The sequence below is a fragment of the Cibotium barometz genome, chromosome 10 (genome assembly GCF_041138505.1).
Source record: "Cibotium barometz isolate CiBa-2024 chromosome 10, ASM4113850v1, whole genome shotgun sequence".
Lineage (NCBI taxonomy): Eukaryota > Viridiplantae > Streptophyta > Polypodiopsida > Cyatheales > Cibotiaceae > Cibotium > Cibotium barometz.
The window spans coordinates 10,851,961-10,871,738 of record NC_141055.1 but is presented as its reverse complement, the minus strand read 5'-3'; the positions used below and the strand labels follow the sequence as shown (position 1 = coordinate 10,871,738).

Sequence of the window (19,778 nt, the reverse complement as noted above, 5' to 3'; positions counted from 1 at the left end):
CTGATCTACCCAGTATCATATTCTTAAGTTAAATTTTGTGCCATGAAGTGACATGAACTTAACATGCTAGAGAACAACTTGGAAAAGCTCACAAAAGGTGCAGCACCTATCAGCAGTTTCGACCACTGATTTAGTAAGTTTTGAATGCTGCAGTGGAAGACCCCATTAAGTAGCTTCAGACTTTGAGTCAACAAATCCAAGTATTCACAATATATATCACATAAAGGCTTATTGCAAACAAGTTTCTCCTGGGAGGGAAGCACCAAGACAAGGCAACAGAATGCAGTCATTCTATAATCTACATTTCCAACGCCTTCACCATTTCTACAAAACTTATTTGCACCCTTATAAGGGTTTGTAAATCTGTGGATTAAAAAAGATTATCTTTGTAAGCTTCCCATGTACCAGGCAATCCACATAAGCTGCACAGCTAATACAAAAACCCACCAGGAGATCAACCCTTTTACTGCTTCAACTGTCCATAGTGGGGCACCGAGGGCTCTGCCCAGTTGCAATCCTCTCGATAGTTGCAGCACACTGTAGCAACCATAAACCAGGGGTAGAATGGCCCACACAGGTGACTCCCATTGCCAAACCAACAGTTCTGCAGACGTGTGCACTACCAACATAACCAAGTACGGCACTACCATGGCAGATATTGGTAGCAAAGCAGGTTCCTGTCCTAAAAAGCCCCTTTTCGAGGCGATAAAAGCAATGAGAGGTCCAAGCAAACCAACCATGTTCACAAAAAAGGTCCACAGCTTATAACATGACGGGATCTCAGCATGGCTGCGGTCATCCGCCTTGAGAAATCCTCTCCAGCTGCGAGCACAAGAGTCGGTCATCAGTAAAAACGTGGAGGCCCCCAGATTGAATATGCCATCCAGTCCTGCCAATGCTAAAAGCCCCGCTGTTGCAGATCCTTCAAAGAGGGGCACAAACGGCAACCACAAAGTCGGGATCACCCCAGTGCTTAGTAACACACAAGGTCCGAACAGCCACAGTGGCCAACTCAGCTTCGTGAAAGCAGAGGCATCATTAGTTGTAAGGTTACCACTTTTTTTGAGTGTAAGTGGATTCTCATGAGCTAGCTCAAACAAGGTATCATCATCATCACCATAAAAGTTTTCAGAAGTCTTTGTCCATGCTCTTATGCTGCATCGGTTACTTGCACAACCAAAGCGTATTTTGGTCTCTGTATAAAGAGGAGGGTTCAGCAGACTCCTTCTCCCTTTGTGATTATCACAGCCAGCAGTTCTGCACCGTGAGAGAAAACAACAGCAGTTTAATGGACTCCTCTGTCTTCTCCGAGCTTGAAGAATGGAGAGACTCCAAGGAAGTGCAGGTGTTTGCTCAAGCTGACAAAAATCACTGTAGGATTTAGGGCGCATCACATCCATACCTGGTAGACATATAGCAGTATAGGTAGTGATCAATAGAAACCAAGCTTCCCAAAAACTGCTAAACTGAGTGCTCTTTATTTCTCATGAACATTCTGTATGCACCTTCATACATTCATGTACGATGCAGGTGTAGAGGAGGAGGACGGCATGAAGTATGCACATATTTACATGTATAGATGGAGATGCATGCATGAATCAACATAGACGTAAGCATGTATTCTGATGGGATACTGAAAAACAGCTGCGCGTATTTGTGGATCTTCGTGTATGAAACATGCATGGAAAAAGAGATGCATGAATATGTGTGTATGTACTTAGGATACACATGCATACAACATCAAGCTACAAATTGCAACACTCTTCTTCCGACATGTGTTTTGATGTCTGTAGGTGTATGTGCTTTTCAGTAAATGCATACAAATGCAAGAATATGTGTTTACAAAGACAAAAGAGACACATAAGCGTGCATCTATGCGCATACATGCATGCATGCATGCATACATACAACACAGACATGCATACATACATACAAACCAAAGATACAAGCTAAAACAGCAAGGGAAAGATAGTTGCCTGCTGTGAGATGGTGGGTGTTGGTCTGATTGTCGCCCGGCTTCTGTCTTCGAAGATCGTCTGCGGAGCATGCGATCAGAGATTTTGCGCTGTGAAAAACACAAAAATTGGATCCCGCCAAAAAAAACTCTGTGGGAGGGCGGGATCAAAAATTTTGGAGGCAGATCTGAGCAAGCTTACAGTTATGGGGGGCAAACAATTAAATTTTATTTCTAGCCTCGAAGTCATCAACTCACGCTCCTCGAGACTGGACCACATGGAAGGGGGGGTTCACATGCGCCTTGTGTTAGACACAATTGGTTGGTGGGGATTCACATGAGCCTTGTGTTAGACTTGTCCATCCAAATACCTCTAAACACACACTTGCTGCTCCCCTAACAAATTAATATAGCTTACATTTTCTTTTCTTTTCTTTTGTATTGCAAGGGTTATTTTACATACGGCAGACATTTTATAGCAAATACTTAAAGTAAATGGCTTTGTCGTTTTTTAGGAGAAAAATGTCAAAGCACATTCTGATACTTGATTGGGGTTATACAAATGATACACTGGCATAGTTTATCCTTTATACCCTTCCCTAATTCTTATATCCATATGCCCAAAAACAGGGTCTTGTGACCTAGTATAGTCAACATAGTGATCCTAAGCAACTAAGCATCATTTGCGGGCCAATTTTTGAATAAAATTATAACCAAGAGCTAGTGCCTTTTTATAGCCAATTCCTAAATTTCACTCACATCAAATCATTGAGACACACTTAGACTTTCTTAATACAAGCAATATTCCTAGGCCAAGCCTTGCTTTCCCCATCCATTATGTGATATAACGTGGGTCATGGCTCTTTAATGTGCAAAGCATGGTATGAGGATGGGTTCACTACCATCCAATCAACAATCTTGCATCCAGTTAGGTGAGGTCTCCCTCCATTTGAAAGTCTGCTAAAGTCTATTAGAGGGTAAGATTTCCCACTCTCTAACTATTGTTCTTGTTGTTTCTTTTGGAGGAGTGGTCTTTATTTTGGTGGAGAAAAAAGTGTCTCCCTCACACTACCAAGATGTTGTAGATTTGCAAAGACATAGAGAACTCAAAGTTAAACCATAGGCAAGCCAAGGTCTTTATACTAGTGGAGAAAAAAGTGTCTCCCTTACACTACCTCACACTACCAAGATGTTGTATTTAGATTTGAAAAGGCAAAGAGAACTTAAAGTTAACCATAGGCAAGCCAAGGTAGATCAATTATACATATAATAGAGAGTCAAAAGAGATTATGCAAGCACATTGGGAGTTGTGTTGTCATTACATGGCTTGCAATCTATTTCTCCTAGATAATGTGACGCTTCATTTTACAAGTATAAGCAACAACATGAGTTAGGAAGGTTATGCATGGAAATACTTATATTTTTCAACATGATGTAAAGAAGCACAAATTTATGACTGAATACTTCTATTTTTCAACATGATGTAAAGAAGCACAAATTTATGACTGTATATTCATAAATGCTAAGTGAATGCTCTATATAGGTGTCGCACTATGATATATGGCAAATATAATACACAATTGTTGATTAGTGATGTGTATAGCCAAGTAGACATCTTGTAAGAGGTGAAAGAAAAACTAGAGTCTTGGATATGAGGTAATATCCAAATCAACATGCAATAGAATTTGGAACACCGTTTTTACATGTCACACTTTCAAAGATAAACACCTTCCCTATATGTTCCTAATGTAGCAAATCCTTTTGATCATATGATCCTACCCCCAAAGTCTCTAACTGGCATATGATCATGGATAAGGAGCATATGAATAATTTGTATTAACATTCTAGGCTAGTGGTTTGGATTTCACCATTGTAATGTACCTACATCACTTGGAACAAGCAAATCTTCCATGTTGCACATTTATCTAAGGATGCATTGGATTATTAATCTTAAGGAGGGGATTGGAATAAAATAAATCAAATAAAGTCCACTAGTTCCATAAGTGCTACTATCTCAAGTGGTTAGAGGGAAAGAATAGGCATTATTTGCATGCCTGTCTCTTTTAGTTGAAGGTGGTGTTTTTTCATATGGTCCAACTTGGTTTCCATACCATTGGATATTTGTTTAGCATATTCTCTAAGAAATTGTGAAACACAAAAGAAATCTACACTTTGTCTCATTTGATTCAAGAGTGACTTAACAAAACTAACACCATTCCTTTGCCAAAGCCTTTCTGGCTAAGGGTGTCCAACCAACACCCTTAGCCAAAGCCTCTACGGGGTGTCCAACCAACACTAGTAAGAGTCTTAGTCAAGGATATGAGCATGGATGCGTTGGTAGAAAATATGCTCAATAGAGCATGCTTGTAATGGTAGGGCTAGCTCTAAGGGAAACTTCAAGACTGGCCCTAGCCAATTTCTCAAGATGGACACTCACACTTATTTCCATGAAAAGGTATAGTTTAGTGTGCAATTAACCATCAAAACCATATAAGTACGGAGTGGCCATTTTGCTAAGGCCTAGACATCAACATCTTTTCCTCATTACTAGCCCCACGAGAGAACCATGAAACATCTCATTATTACTAGTGCTGCCAAGATAGCCTTTAGCCTGCCAACCTCATTTGTCATTCCTCAACCACACAAGCTCCAGTGCCTGCTTACCAAAACCCCTTACCGAGAGGTATGTACATACCCCAAGAATTTCCATATCCACCTCTAATTCTACCACCTCAACAAGTTGCTCCAAGAACGTACAATAGTACTCACAATGACTACCCATAATACAGATGGAAACCCAAGAACATGAGAGCTTTGAGTCTTATGAATGTGATTACCATTTTGGTTGCCCAGCAACCGTGGAACACATTTTATCAACAAAGTGGTGGAGTTCTTGCTCAAATAATTTCTAATGATACATAGAAAGTCAACATCCTACTACCCAACAGCACAAAAAATACTTTGTACACCACTCTCACCAAGATTGGTAAATGTTACGTGTCCGTAAGAATGAAGGACAGGGAGCTCTGGATCACCACCCAGCTATAGAGAGAATGAGAATAGGGTCCTCTCACTGCCGCCAGACTTAAATAGTGGCATGCCTGCCTACACATGTCCGATAGCTTGTGGGACTACGCCCGAGCGCCCTCTCCCTTGAACCCTAGCTCGCTTGTCGTCCACACTTCGGTGGACGGTCTCCGAGGCCGGTCAAGCTCCCCGTAGGCGCTTACGACGAAGAGTTTTCCTCCCGATCTCTCCACTTAACAAGTGCCTCTCCGTACATAGTGTGCCTCGTGTTCCGATCTCAAAATTTGAGAATCCTCTCGGGTTCATGTGGAATAGATGGTGGTTCTATCAACTCCAACAAAATGCTCGAAGAAACTACGTTCTTCTTATGGTCAATGATGTTTCGCGATCTACTCACATGAACAACAAGATGAACTCGAGAGCTCTTCGGCAACTCAAGTTTGTACGCTAATCCACCAACCTTCTTCAGGATTTAAAAGGGACCATAACATCTAGGTGAAAACTTTTCACACTTTCCCATCTTTAAAGTCTCCAACTTCACAGGACTTTTAAATATACGAGGTCACCTTCTTCAAAGGCTACTTCTCTACAGCCCTTGTTTGCATACATCTTTGCACAATCTTGTGCGCTACGTATGCTATCTTTTGCTACCTGCTCTGCGACATATCTTGCATGTCTTTAAGAAACTCCTGACAGACTGCAACTTCCCTTCTCTAGCCCTATGGCTATAGGAGATATTGGCTAGAAGCCATACATCAACATGAATGGACTAAACCCAGTCACAAAATGTTTCAAACTATTATAAGCAAACTCCAAATGCGGCAAGTACTCCTTCCAATTGGATTGGTTTTTGCTGACATACGCACAAAGCATATCTTCTAACACTTGGTTGACTCTTTCTGTCTGACCATCAGACTCTGGATGATCAGCCGTACTCATACTCAGAGTAGTGTCCAACGTTTTGAAGACTTCCCTCCGAAAGTGACTCGAACTTCTTATCTCTATGACTATATCTGCGGCGGCGGCGGCGGCGGGCAGGCCATATAGTTTATAGAGATGTTCGATGAACAACCTAGCTAACTCAAGTGTTTTCACCATCTTTTTAGTGAGTATAAACTTGACCATATTGGTCAATTGATCAACCTAGCTAACTTAGGTGTTTTCACCTTTTTTTAGTAAGGTATAAACTTGACCATCTTGGTCAATCGATCAACCATTACCCAAACCAAATCATTCCTTGGATTCATTCTAGGTAAACCAGTGATGAAATCCATGGAAATACTTTCCCATTTTCCTTTGGGAATATCCAATGTATGCAATAAACCTCCAACCTTGAGGCGCTCATGCTTATTGACATGACACTTTCTACATTTCAGCATGAAGTCTTGGACGTCCTTAAATAAACTAGACTAATAAAATTATCTTTTAACTAGTGCATAGGTCTTTTGTATCCCAAGATGATTAGCACACTTGGACTATCATGACTTTCGATAAGAATTAGGGCTCGAAAATCACCAATAGTAGCTAGTACAAAAACTCTACCCTTGTAAAGAAGGTACTCATCATCTATGGAATAGTGTCTATACTTTTCCCCTCGACGAACTTATCACCCCCAAGTGAACTAGTGTCAAATGGCTGTGAAGGGTCCACCCTCGAGCTCTCCATTTTGGTACATAACCTATGAGACTCAAGGCTAGTCGCTCTCCAGACTTGCACTTGCTCCTCTTCCTCTCGCAAAAACCTCGACTAATCTCCACGGACTAGTACTCCTTTCTAACAACGGTGGTGGTTGTTGTGCTGCTGTGAATAAGTGCGGCCACATACACAGCGCGCCATACCTCTGAAAAAGATGAATCATGCTCACATAACCCACGTAGTGACTCCAATAGTTCACTCTTGAAGGTGGTGAAACTCAACTCGTTCACCCATCGGCATGCGGATCAACGCATCCGGTACTACATTAAATTTACCTCTTTAGTAAAACGGAGTGTAAGGTCAAACTTCTGTAGGATTTCTGCCCACCGAGATTTTCTACCCTTTAACTCACTCTCACATGAAAGCAATTTGAGACTTTCATGATCCGTTCGGACCTGAAACATAGCACCATACAAATAATGTCACCACTTTTTTAGAGCATGAATAATAGCTAGTAACTCTCACTCGTAAGCCAAGTAGTTACGTTAGGCACGGTCAAGCTTCTTTCTTTCAAATGAAATAGGGTTTCCCCTTTGTAGTAAAATTGCCCCAATGGCCTCCCCACTAGCATCTATCTCCAAAAAAAAATGGTTCATTGGGGACTACAATGCTCAATACTGGTGCCGTCGTTCGCGATAGCCGCCTTGAGCTGCTCAAAACTTGTTTGTTGAGGATCCCCCTAACGAATAGTTTTATCATTTGTTCTCAACTCATCGGCGGTTAAGGGGACTGCAATCTTTGTGTAGTCCTTTACATACTATTGGTATAACCCTAACATACCTAGAAAAATCTATAGTTCGTCGATATTTCTAGGTTCAAGCCATCTGATAATAGCATCCACCTTGTCAAGATCCATCCGCATACCTTCTTTATGGTCTAAATGGAGGATTTCCTTAGCAAAAAATTTACACTTGGATTCCTTCTCAAAACTTCTTCGTTGAGGGTCCACAAATAGTTTTATCTTTTGTCCTTAACGGTTAAGGGGATTGCAATCTTCATGTAGTTCTTTACATACTATTGGTAGAACCCTAACATACCTAGAAAAATCTACAGTTCCTCGATATTTCTAGGTTCAGGCTATCTGATAATAGCATCCACCTTGTCAGGATCCATCTACGTACCTTCCATTGTTATGGCCTAAATAGTGGATTTCCTTAGCAAAAAAATCACACTTGGATTCCTTCCCAAATAGCTTATTTTTCCTAAGGAGTTTGAACATTGAGTGCAAATGGTGTTAGTGTTCTTCTTTTGACTTACTATATATAAGTATGTCATCAAGGAAAATTACTACGAATTTTTTCAAATATGGACATAAAACCTTATCCACCAGAATCTTAAATTTCACTAGATCATTTGTCAAGAATGAACAACCTAAGTAGGATCTCATAATGTCCAAAACGAGTCCTAAACACGGTCTTGGGTCTTTTCCTTAATCTTAACCTCATGATACCCTGATCTAAGATCAATCATATAAAAATACTTTTCACCATTGAGTTGATCAAACAACTTGTCAATGTGGGGTATCAGATCCTTATTCTTAATCGTTATCTGATTAAGAGCACGATAGTCTACACACATCCGCATAGGCCCATCTTTCTTTTTTTACCAAAAGAATGGGCGAAGCCCATGGTGAAGAACTCGGGCATATAAACCCTTTCTTCACATACTCGGCTAACTGTCGTTCCACTTCCTTTACCTTGGAGTGGCTTAACCTGTATAAGCAGGTTTACTTATAAGTTTTGACCCTGGTAGCACATTAATACCATGGTCAAGCTCCCTAGACAGCGGAACACCATCTAGGAGATCATCGAGGAACACATCCCTAAACTCTTACAAATAAATCACTCAAAGAAACTGCGTACTTTTGTTTTATTGTCTCGGTTTTAGCCTTGGTATTAACGTTTTGTTCAAAAGAAGACAAAACATGTTTTGGAAAATAGTGGTCTCGTTCAAGTCCATTTAAGTTATCATAACTTAAATTAGTTTCAACTCAGAAACTTTATCAACCACATTCATTTCATCTATGGAAACAAACTGATGCAAGAGAGTATAAATGTACACCTATTGTATGTTGTCAACGTTGATGGCACGACATAACTCTAGGACGAATCCATGGGTACATTTGGAACCTTCGGTTCACCTTGTAGCCACACTACTCTCCCCTTATGCACAAACTCTAGGCTATTGTCATGGTAGCTACGACTTAAAGTAGTGTCGAGGTTATTCAACTACTCCCTACCTAGGTATATAAGCTCTGGCCAAGTGTAATCGTGACCATTAGCCAATGAAAGGAAAGAATGAAGGAGGGTTGTCGATGGTGAGGGTAAGCGAATAGCCTCCAGGATCAAAAGGGAATCCACGGAAAGCATGCGTGAAATGAAATCAAAAACCATACGCCATCCACCTAGGTCGAAAGGATGGTGTCAATGCCTCTCTCCAAAGATAGGATAGCCACCAATAATGCTCGGATCATATGGAAACCCTTGGTGACCATCATCCAACATCGAGGCTATATGACTTCCTGGATCAAAAATGAACATATCCATGCAAGCCTCATCTCGATCAATGCATCCAGCTAAAGTATAATGCACCCATGCATAGGATCCTGTGGGTACATGATAGCTTGTATAGCATCATAGCTGAATACATTATGTCCAAGAGTGAATGCCTGATAGACTATGTATGTATCAATGCATCTAGCTGAAGTATAATGCACCCATGCATAGGATCCTGTGGGTACATGATAGCTTGTATAGCATCATAGCTGAATACATTATGTCCAAGAGTGAATGCCTGATAGACTATGTATGTATCAATGCATAGGCATCCATGATCATCAAAAGAGAATGCCTCATACTCCATAGCATGCTCCATCAAATGTGAATCCATGTCCTCACTACATCCATCACCAGGCATAGGTCCATAGTAGGCATGATCCACATCACAAATGACTACTTGAGCATAATCCATATGTACTAAAGCGGCATAATCCTCATCACTGTCCATATAACCCTCATAGAGGTCACAATCATAGACTCTCCACTCATCTCTCAAGAAATGATCATAGACTGGGCTCCCATAGAACCTCCATGAAGTATTAAATAGCTGCTCACTACTAGATGCAAGAATAACCTCATCATCGATGTCATCCATATCGTCAATGTCATCCACATGCTCACTAGCATCATAAAGCTCATCCTCATCATATGTAGCATGTGTGTGCATACTACCATCATCCACATCAACATAAATGCTCTCCTCATCACAAATAATGATGGTAGATGAATCATCAACACTTGCATAAGCATCATCATCAAGATGCTTAATGTCACCTTGATCAACAATGCATATGTCTTCACCATATGTATAATCTTCATCCCCATGTGCATGGCATATGTCAAATGCATCCTCATAGGCATGTGCATCATCACATGAATCATCATCCCTTGTGTCAAACCCAATTGCATGCACATCCAAAATATCCTTAATGATCAAGTCTTTATGATCTTGTAGCATCAAATCATAAGCTGAAAATGTATCCATCAAAGCACTTATGGAAGTAATACAAGCATTCCCATTTTCAACTTGTGTATTCCTATTGGCCACCACGAACACATTGGTGGTGTCTTGTCGAGAGAGAATCGGCATCGAGATCTCCTCATCATGTACTTGCTGTCCAAAAATTACATCAAGCGTCTCATCCACTTCAACACCCACAATGTGTGCACAAAGACCCGCATAGTCATACTCTATGCAAATGACCAAAAGATTGAGTGAGCGGGTAACTCTTTTATCAATCTTGATATCCAAATATTTCAACATGATATGAAGCATTCCTTCCCCATTCAAACATGAAATGTGGCAAAGAATGGGTACCACCAATTGAATCATTTCTATTGTGCTTAGCTCAACAAACTTTCCCTTGTGATTGACCCTTTGGGCTTGCATGTGGACAAGTCCCATCAACACCATGATCTCATCTAGACTAATATCCTCATCAATTTGCAAAATACTTTGAGATACTTACATGAAATCTCTGTCCAATCTTTGCACAAAAATCTCTATACTTTCCTTCTCTTTGATGTTGGGAATGAAGAAGGAAAGGTACCAACATTTCTCCATATAACTAGATAGAGAGTCCTTATGTGAGAAAACCATGCATCAATCTCTAAAGCAATTTTGCTCATGGGTGGTCGCAAAGTATTTCACAACATCATATGCCAAATTCTACCAATCCCAATCATAGTTGTGCATTTCCTTCAACAACCAAGCTCTAGCTCTTCCTTTGAAATGAGAAGTCACTTTCTTCACTTTGGCAAGCTCATCACAAGGAAAGGCATGAAAATAAACATCCCAATTACGAATCCAATCCTTCAATCCCATGCAAGTGACTCCTTTGCCATCGTCGAATGCAAACAATATTTGTGCAAGTGGCTCACCTCTTTTGATCCATAAACTACTCACTTGAGTAGATACCATATAATCAAGAAAAGTTTGCACCTTCATTGATTCCAACAACCTTGTATGCAAAAGTACATGCATCATGGCAAATCTAAGCCTTGCTTTTGCACCATAATGTTCTATAATGTTTATGTTCACACACCAAGTTTGCTGGATACAGTTTCATGGTTCACACATCAAGTTAAGATATAGTAGCGGGCCAATGTTTGTTCTTAGCATACTTTCTAGAGCTGCTAGTACCCCTGGACGCACACACATCTACATGGAATTACATAGGCCCTAGCATGCTAAGGGAGATCCCCACTCTGCCTACCCAACCGTGGAGTCTTCCACAAAAGTTAGGCTTGGGAGAGTTGAAGATAGAAGGGGTCCCTTTAGACTTATATACCCTTTATTCTTTCACACTATCTTTGCATGTGGGATTTCTTGGCATCCCCACTACCCATGCAAGGTTTGCACACTGCCTTTACATGTGGGATTACTTGGCATCCCTTTTTACATCCCCACTACCCATGCAAGGTTTTCACCTCCAATGCCCCCCTCCAATTGAGAATTGAGGAAAGCAGCCCATGATCATGAATTGGGGCTTCGATTTCATCTACAAAACCGAGAGTTGCCACTCTGCCCATGATGTGCCATAGTTCACACACCAACTTTAGATACATCGAGGCCAACATTTGTGCTCAATGTGATTTATACAGCTGCTAGTACCCCTAGAGGTACTCACCAAGTTTGGATACATCGACATGCTAACATTTGTGCTCAATGTGCTTTATAGAGCTACTAGTATCCCTAGAGCTACTAGTATCCCTAGAGATACATCTATATAGACCTTGCACGGTAAGGTAGGTCCCCACTCTAGTCTTCCACAAAAAGACAATGTGCTCAATGTGCTTTATAGAGCTACTAGTATCCCTAGAGATACTCACATCTATATAGACCTTGCACGGTAAGGTAGGTCCCCACTCTATTCTTCCACAAAAAGACAAGATTAGGGGAGCTGAAGATAGAAGGGTCACTTTGGGCTATACCCTTTCATCTTCCAGATTGTCTTTTTATCTAGACTAATATCTCTACTATTACGTAGCTTGTAGCTGCTCTATGGGGACCTCGACCAGACTCCGAGACCGTCCCATCGGAGCGTGGATGGCGACGAGTGAGTCGGGGGTACAGGGGAGAGGGCACCCGAGCATAGTCTTGCGGGGCGGTTAGACATGTGTGGGAAGGCAGGCCACTATATATGTCCGACGGTGAGGACCCTACCCTCGTTCTCGTAGTGCCTCGAGTAGGATTGCGGGCCGGAGTGTATGCAAAACAGTTCGCAGTGATGACTGCTAATCTCCTTAAGGACCTCAAGCCGCTGAGCTTTGGGGGAGAGGAGAAAGAACACAACAAGGACTTAGTGAACATCTTTTAGCAGAAGTGGTCGGATATCCACAACCTCAGGCAGGCGGCGCTAGAGGAGGTGAGGCCCATAGAAGAGCCTAAGCAGCCTCGATAGATTTTAGTGAGGCCATTAAGTATGCGCAGATTTATGATGACATGTCACGTCGCTCTAAATCTGGGCTTAGCAAGGCAACTGAGGGTAAAAAGGGCTTAAGTTTTAAGAGGAAATTCTTTTGGTTGCAATAGGGGGCAAATTAAGTAGTAGCAGCAGTAGAGTGGGCAGAGTGGCGCTGGGCAAAGAAACTGCGCCATTTTCAAGTGAAAATCCTCTAAGAAGGAACAATACAAGAAAGAAAGGAAAATCTATGCTTTAAATGTTTCAAGGCTCGACATAGCAAGGCAGCATGTCAAAAGCTGGAAGCTAGAGGTCGTTCCAACGATGCCAAGGAGGAGGGTAAATCCTCTTGGGGCAATTACATACTATAATATCTAGCTCTTAGTTTTGCAGAGTTTAGAGGGGTAACTATTGGGCATACGGATAGTACCCATGCTTGCTGCGTTACCCAGGTGATGTGGCAACATTAGTGGGACCAAATGATTTGGTCCATTTGTATGGCAGGTTAGTGTAACAAAGTGTCCTAGTGGTGCACGTGCACATGGGGATGGGCCTAGGCACATGGGGTTAGGGTCCATTTACACATGTGGGGCACATGGGGCCCTAGGGGTATAAATAGGAGATTAGTATCATGTATTAGGATCTTTTACTCACTTATGACGTTTGGACATCTATTCTCCTCGGAACATGTGTTCCCATGGATATGGTGCAAACTCCCATGAGTGCTCTAGGCATTGCTCCCTATGATGAGCTTCCTCTAGGTGAGAGGCTAACACACCACACTTCTTGGTTTCTTGCAATGGTATCAGAGCCTTGTCTTTGATTCATGAGTTCTAAAAATTTAAATTTATTTTTTATTTTCTTGATCAAGAAATGGGCTATGGTGGTTTTGTTTGAATTGATTTGATCCTTTTGATGCACATTTTCATAAGATTTTGGGGGGCTATGGGTTATGGTGGATCGAATTTGGGGATGGATTCATCAAATTGGAATTTTTGGACCGAAATTGGGGGAAAATTGCTAATCCATGATTAAATCTTAATCCAAAATGTTTTAGTTTTCTTCCCTTTTTCCTTGCTTGATCTTGGAGATAACAGGGCTTCAATCTATAGCCATTTGATGCCATCAGTTTAGGGCTTTGATTCATCTACTCCTCAGTTTTCTTTCAAGCTCTTCAATGGATCCTTTCATGGACATTTTTCAACACTATTTTGGCTATGAATCAAGCTTCTATTTGACTCTTAATTGAAGGTTAATTTCATCACATTGCATCTTGAGAAGCTTGTGCAAGCTTACATGAATTTGGTTGGGAGGAGTCGTGGCTATTCCCAGGCGGATTTCAGCGCTGAATCGTGCATGGATCGTCCATGTACTGAGCCGCATTGCTGCGCATTCCATAGCCAATAAGTCAAGCTTAATCTTGCCTAACGTTGGCTTAAGCATTGCTTAAGCTTGGCTATAAGGGGTCTTGAAGAAATAGGGTTTTGGCTGCGTTTTTTTCCCCACGTTGTTTGCTGCGTTTTGCTATAAGGCAAGCAAGCTTGCTTAAGATTAGATTAAGCAATCCTCTCTATTTGGAGCTGATGAGAAGTGAAGAGTTCTTGAAGCTGCAAATTAGAGGATTACAATCATTTCTTTCAAGCTTGCTTAAGATTAGATTAAGCAATCCTCTCTATTTGGAGCTGATGAGACGTGAAGAGTTCTTGAAGCTACAAATTAGAGGATTACAATCATTTCTTTCAAGCTTTCAAGGTCTCAAATCATCTCAAGCATCAAGGTTCAACATCAAAGCAATAATCATGGAGTAAGTCAATAATCATGGAGTAAGTCTCATTTTATATGTTGAATGCCATTGCTAAGAGGCTTCATTATATGTGATATATGGGAAGAATATGGCTACATTTAAAATTGATTAGAATGGTTACCACATGAGCCAAATGCCACCCCTAATGCACTAGATTAGGGATTTGTGAGCATTGAGGCTATAAGCTTGCCATTAATTTATTCCATAGGCCATTCACGTGCCATTGAGCCTTACGGATGTTTGATTACATGCTATGTGATGTTGGGATGTCTATATTTCACATGAGATGCCAATGGAGATGCCATAGGATGTGATATGATGGTTTTTCATGCTTCACATTGTCTTTTGGTGGTGTTGATGTGATTGGAGCTATTAGAAAAAGAATGGGCATGAGTACATGCCAAGTTTGTGATAAATGAGCATGAGTTCATGCTAATGTGTATGTAAGTCACTCTACCCTACATTTTGGATTGCACACCACTCTCACACACATTGTATTCACTTTGATTCATAAAATCTAGTATGTGTGTGAAAGTCATTGGTGGAAAGGCCAAGGGGGAGCATGGCATGAACTCTCCTTGTTGTTGTGAGTGCTTTTGGTAAAGCGGCAAGGAGGGGGATTAGGTACATTGGTGTGAAGACTTGGCCCTAACCTTTGCCTTGAGGCCCGAACTCGGTAAAGGGGTGGGAAGGCTTGGCCGGGAGATCGGCAAGCAAAAGCGTTCCATCGACACGGTCTACATCAACACTTCTACATCGACACTTCTACATCGACATCATTGTATACTGCATGTGGACAATGGGGCCCTTGACATGAGTAATGCATTGGCAAAGTGGTGTATGCAAATGATGCCTTTGTTTGGATGCAAAGTGATGCAAATTTGTTGATGGGTTGTTGACAAGATTGATATGAATGGTGGACATGAGATCGTGGCTATACAAAAAGGAGATGTTGCCCAAATTTTTTTCAGACAACTGGTCACAAAAGTCACTAATCATTTCTTGGTGATTAAGGATCTCAATTGGGCAATTATACCTCTTGGAAGAGCCGATTGAATGCTACAAGGAGAGCTATGAACCTCTTGATTTGGACACCCATAGGGCACTCTAATTAGGGTTTAGCAGTATGCTAAAAACCCTAATTCAATCATAGACCCCCTTAGGGTTATCAAAAATGTGTTTAGAGTTCTTCATAATACTCCCTCAGAGCTATCTAATGAGCCAAGAACCACTCTATTCCGACATTGTTTGATAGGTCAAAACTAGCAAGTCGACTTTTTTCACAAAAAGTCAATTCATTCTTGATTGAAATTTGACTTGGTCAAACCACTTGGAGTATAGTTGGTATATCCCTAGTGCTATCTAACAAGCCAAGAAGTACTTGATTTGGACCCATATTTTATGTTTTAGGACCATTTTTCCATTCTCTGCAGTGTAGTAAAAACCCTAAAATAGAGAATATTAGGGCTATTCGAAAATCTTCTGCTCTTGCATATTTACATTCTACGTCACAAGATCTTTCCATAGAGCCCTAGATCACCCAATTTCGACAAATTTTCGCCATCAAACCCTAAAATTTCATTTTCAGCCCGAGGCGAAGTAAGCCAAGGAAGGGTGTGGATGCAATCAATGATTTGGGGCTTGGTGAATATGATACGAGGGGCAAGGTGATTGAGGATGAAGCCATTGTGCAATATCTCCATGATGATGAGCAAATATTTCATGAGCATGGGGACGAGGTTGATGCAAATGTGCATGAAAGGGTGCAAATGTGCATGAAAGGGTGCAAATGCATGAAGGGAATGCTAGGCCAGCCGGAACTAATGACATGATGATGTTCATGCAAAAAATGTTAGAAGAGCAATGCAGGTACAACAACCGTATGGAATCAATGATGAAGGATAGAAAACAAGACTTCATTGATGCATTTTCCGTACTCCGCACAAAGATATCATGGGGGTGTTTCCAATGCAAGAAGAAATGTTTTTACCAAGCAACCTTCTTCAAGCATATTTGGTGTACATGGACAGGACTTCTCTCAAGCAAGGCCAACTGAAGCTTCTTGATTTTCAAAGCAATGGATGGAAATGCTTATCAAAGGTATTTATCATTTGAGATTCAATACAAAGGAAAATATGCTTTTGAGCCATGACACATCATGGGCAGTGTGGTAACTCTTGGTTTCCAAGAATAGTCCTTTTAACTTTGGATTGTGAGAAGAGGCTTCTATTTGTCTTTCATGATTGATCATCAATGGTGATCTCAATAGATCAGGAATCCTTATTAAAGCTTGAGACATAACAAAGGAGGAGTAGTGTAGGACTTTCTCTTACTATTTTATGACTTTGTTTAGGCATACACAAGTGGGCAACCTCTCTTTTAGGCAATTATGAATATCTTCCATAAAACAATTACTCCAAAAAATTGTCTCATTCAAATATACTAGTTCTTGATCTAAAAAATTTTAATATTAGCAAAAATATTAGGAGCATTGCTATTGTAAGATCCCAAATAACTAACATAATAGGATAAAGGATATGATTGACTAAATAAAAACTTAAGCATATAAATAAAGAAGCTATTCAAGTGAAGTATAAAAAACTTAAGCATATAAATAAAGAAGCTATTCAAGTGAATTATAAAAAACTTATGCATATAAATAAAGAAGCTATTCAAGTGAAGTATTGGTTGAAATTAAATTATCACACTTTTATTATTTCATGTATTATAAATGTGACCAAACCATGACTACTAGGATTCCACTGATCCACAAATGGCTACTCAATTTGATCTCAAATGGTGGGTAAGTTATGGGAAAAAGGAAATGAGCACACAAGAACCTCCTCTTAGAAGGAGAACATGAATGAGATAAACATGAGCACATCCTCTTAGAAGGAGAACATGAATGAGATAAACAAGCCAAAAAAAAAAACTTCTCTTAGAAGGACATTACATGAATTAAATTTACTTGAATGATTTGAGAGTAGGTAAGTGGCTTGATTAAACTCCGAATTCACCTTACAATTGGTTGGAAAATAAACTAGATTATGGATAAAATGTCCTATTTATGAATTTTGAAAGAGGAAAAAATGTATGAGTTTTGGATAGTTGTACATGCTGTGCAAACATTGTGATTTTGTAAGTTGGTTGTGCATCATCTTCCAAGATCTCTAACAAAAGCTAATGATTGTTGATCCGAGCTTTTTAGCTATAGTAATGAATGATATAGCCACTATGATAATTTTGGGGGGTAAAACTATCATGGATTTCTTTTGGAGCTAGGTTTATTTGCAAAAACATCTCATTTGTGGGACAAGAAAAAAATTATAGATCCATAGATGAACCAACGAGGAAAAGTCACACACAATTTTTTAATTTTAAGTTAGGAAATGTCTACCCGAGAGATTATTGGACTAGCAGCCGCATCTGAATGGGTAGGGTGTGACATTACTTTCTTTGATTACACTCACCATCTGAATGGGTTGGGTAGACAGATTTTATTGCAGTCCATCGATGCCATAGCAAGCTGGAAGGCCCAAGGTGTGCCTTCCTCCTTCATTGAGGACTTCTGGCAGTAGCTATGGAGCAGCTTTTGGCCACAAAAGGTGACATGTTTTCTCTGAACATCGTTGCCTTTGGGATTGGCCTCCTTTGGGATTTCCCCACGGCCCAACAAGTTTTATAGACAACTATATATAGAGATATGCATGCTAAAAAATAGACCACTATATTTGGCAAAAATAGTTTTATAGACTACTATATTTAGAGATATGCATGCTAAAAATTTACCTCCGCTTAGTATGCTTGGTGGGCCACCAGATAGAAATGAGCCTAACTTGGGATATTTTTATAGGTTTTTTTTAAGGAAAGAAAAAAGATAAATTATTTAGAATAAACAAAAATTAAGTTAGTGGACAAGACACTACTAGGATGTCTGCAAAAAAATTGATCATGGCCATGATCCATTAAGAAACCCATGTGCCTTTTTACGATGTAATAATGCTTCTAAGGCAAAACAAAAAAAAAACAAGAAAAAAAAAAGGGAGTCTTCTTACAATCTAGCAATGCTTCCAACCCCCCCCCCCCCCAAAAAAAAAAAGGGGGGGGGGGTTACAATGTAGAAAATGCTTCCATGCAATTTTTTTAATCTATTCTAGTATGCAAAGGTTTCCCCCCTGCTGCAACGTTGTGAGGTTGCTGGGTGATGGCCTCTATAACACCACCAACAAGCACACAAAAAGAAAATGTAAGGGATCTGAACTAGGGGACGCTAAGATCCCAGTTCCAAGGGGACCTGACAGCTCTAAATCTATCCTTAACCCTTCAGCTGACACAAACAGACACCTCAACACCCTTCAATCCAGCTCGTTTGATTCCTCCAGCTGTCCTCCCGGGCTAGATCTATCTCTCAACACCTCTAATCTTTAGCTATATACCTCAGCTAGTAGCTGACCTGAATCCTTCCAAGCTGACAGACAACTGATCAAATTCTGACTATAGTCTAAATCAGATGATGCGTTCACCTGACTCCCAGAATGTCTTCCAACATCAACAAACTTCAAATACCCTCCTTGGAAGTTCACTAAACCTATCAGCCCTCTTTTGCTGATTCCCTACTGACACGAGACTGACCTAGCTGACTATAAATTGATCCGAAAGACTTAACAATCCGATATGAGTCCTCCTAGCTCTCTTATTGTCCTCCAAGTTCAGCTAACCTCAATCCCTCAACCCTAGAATCCCGTTGAGGTGCTCTTGGAACCTTCTGACACCAATCCAACTGATCTTGATGGATACTGATTCAGCTAACTGAGACAGACCCAGCCGACTCAGCTGCCTAAACGGAGTCAAAAACTCCCTTATTTGTCCGCCGACTCTCTTATTTGTCCGCCAACTCTCTCTTACCCTTAGACTGCTCTAATCTCAAATAGATATTGCATCAAAAACTTGCCGACTCCAACTAGCACCTATCTAACTGAAACGAACTCAAGTGCCTGAATAAGACCTAACTAATTCATCTAGACCAAACTTTCTTTGCTCAGTGACCTCTGATACCTTTAGACCCTCAAACCACACAAAGATACAACCCTATAAACACTCAACTAATTGCAGCTGACTCACAGCAGCAGCTGACTCTGAATGACCAATCAGCCCACAAACCCGACTCACTGCTGCTGACAACTGACCGTTGCACCTAGTGACTACTGTCAATCTTCTAACTGTCAGACTTGACTCAAAACTACTTCCCTTCAACCTAAAATGATCATATCAACCCTTCAATAATTTCAGTTGATCACCCTTGATGCACAGCTAATTGTAGCTGACACCCTTCTGAT

At 40.6% G+C, this 19,778-nt stretch overlaps 1 protein-coding gene across 1 annotated transcript; it reads right to left on the bottom strand.

The window, feature by feature from the left end:
- Positions 1-203: 203 nt before the first annotated feature.
- On the bottom strand, positions 204-2,189 carry LOC147634555 (cytochrome P450 family protein). Its single transcript, XM_086803654.1, has 2 exons — positions 1,977-2,189; positions 204-1,402 (listed from the first exon to the last, which is right to left on the bottom strand). Exon 2 carries the CDS (start codon positions 1,398-1,400, stop codon positions 381-383), a length of 1,020 nt encoding a protein of 339 aa, XP_086659780.1. The 5' UTR covers positions 1,401-1,402; positions 1,977-2,189; the 3' UTR covers positions 204-380.
- Between the last annotated feature and the right edge of the window lie 17,589 nt (positions 2,190-19,778).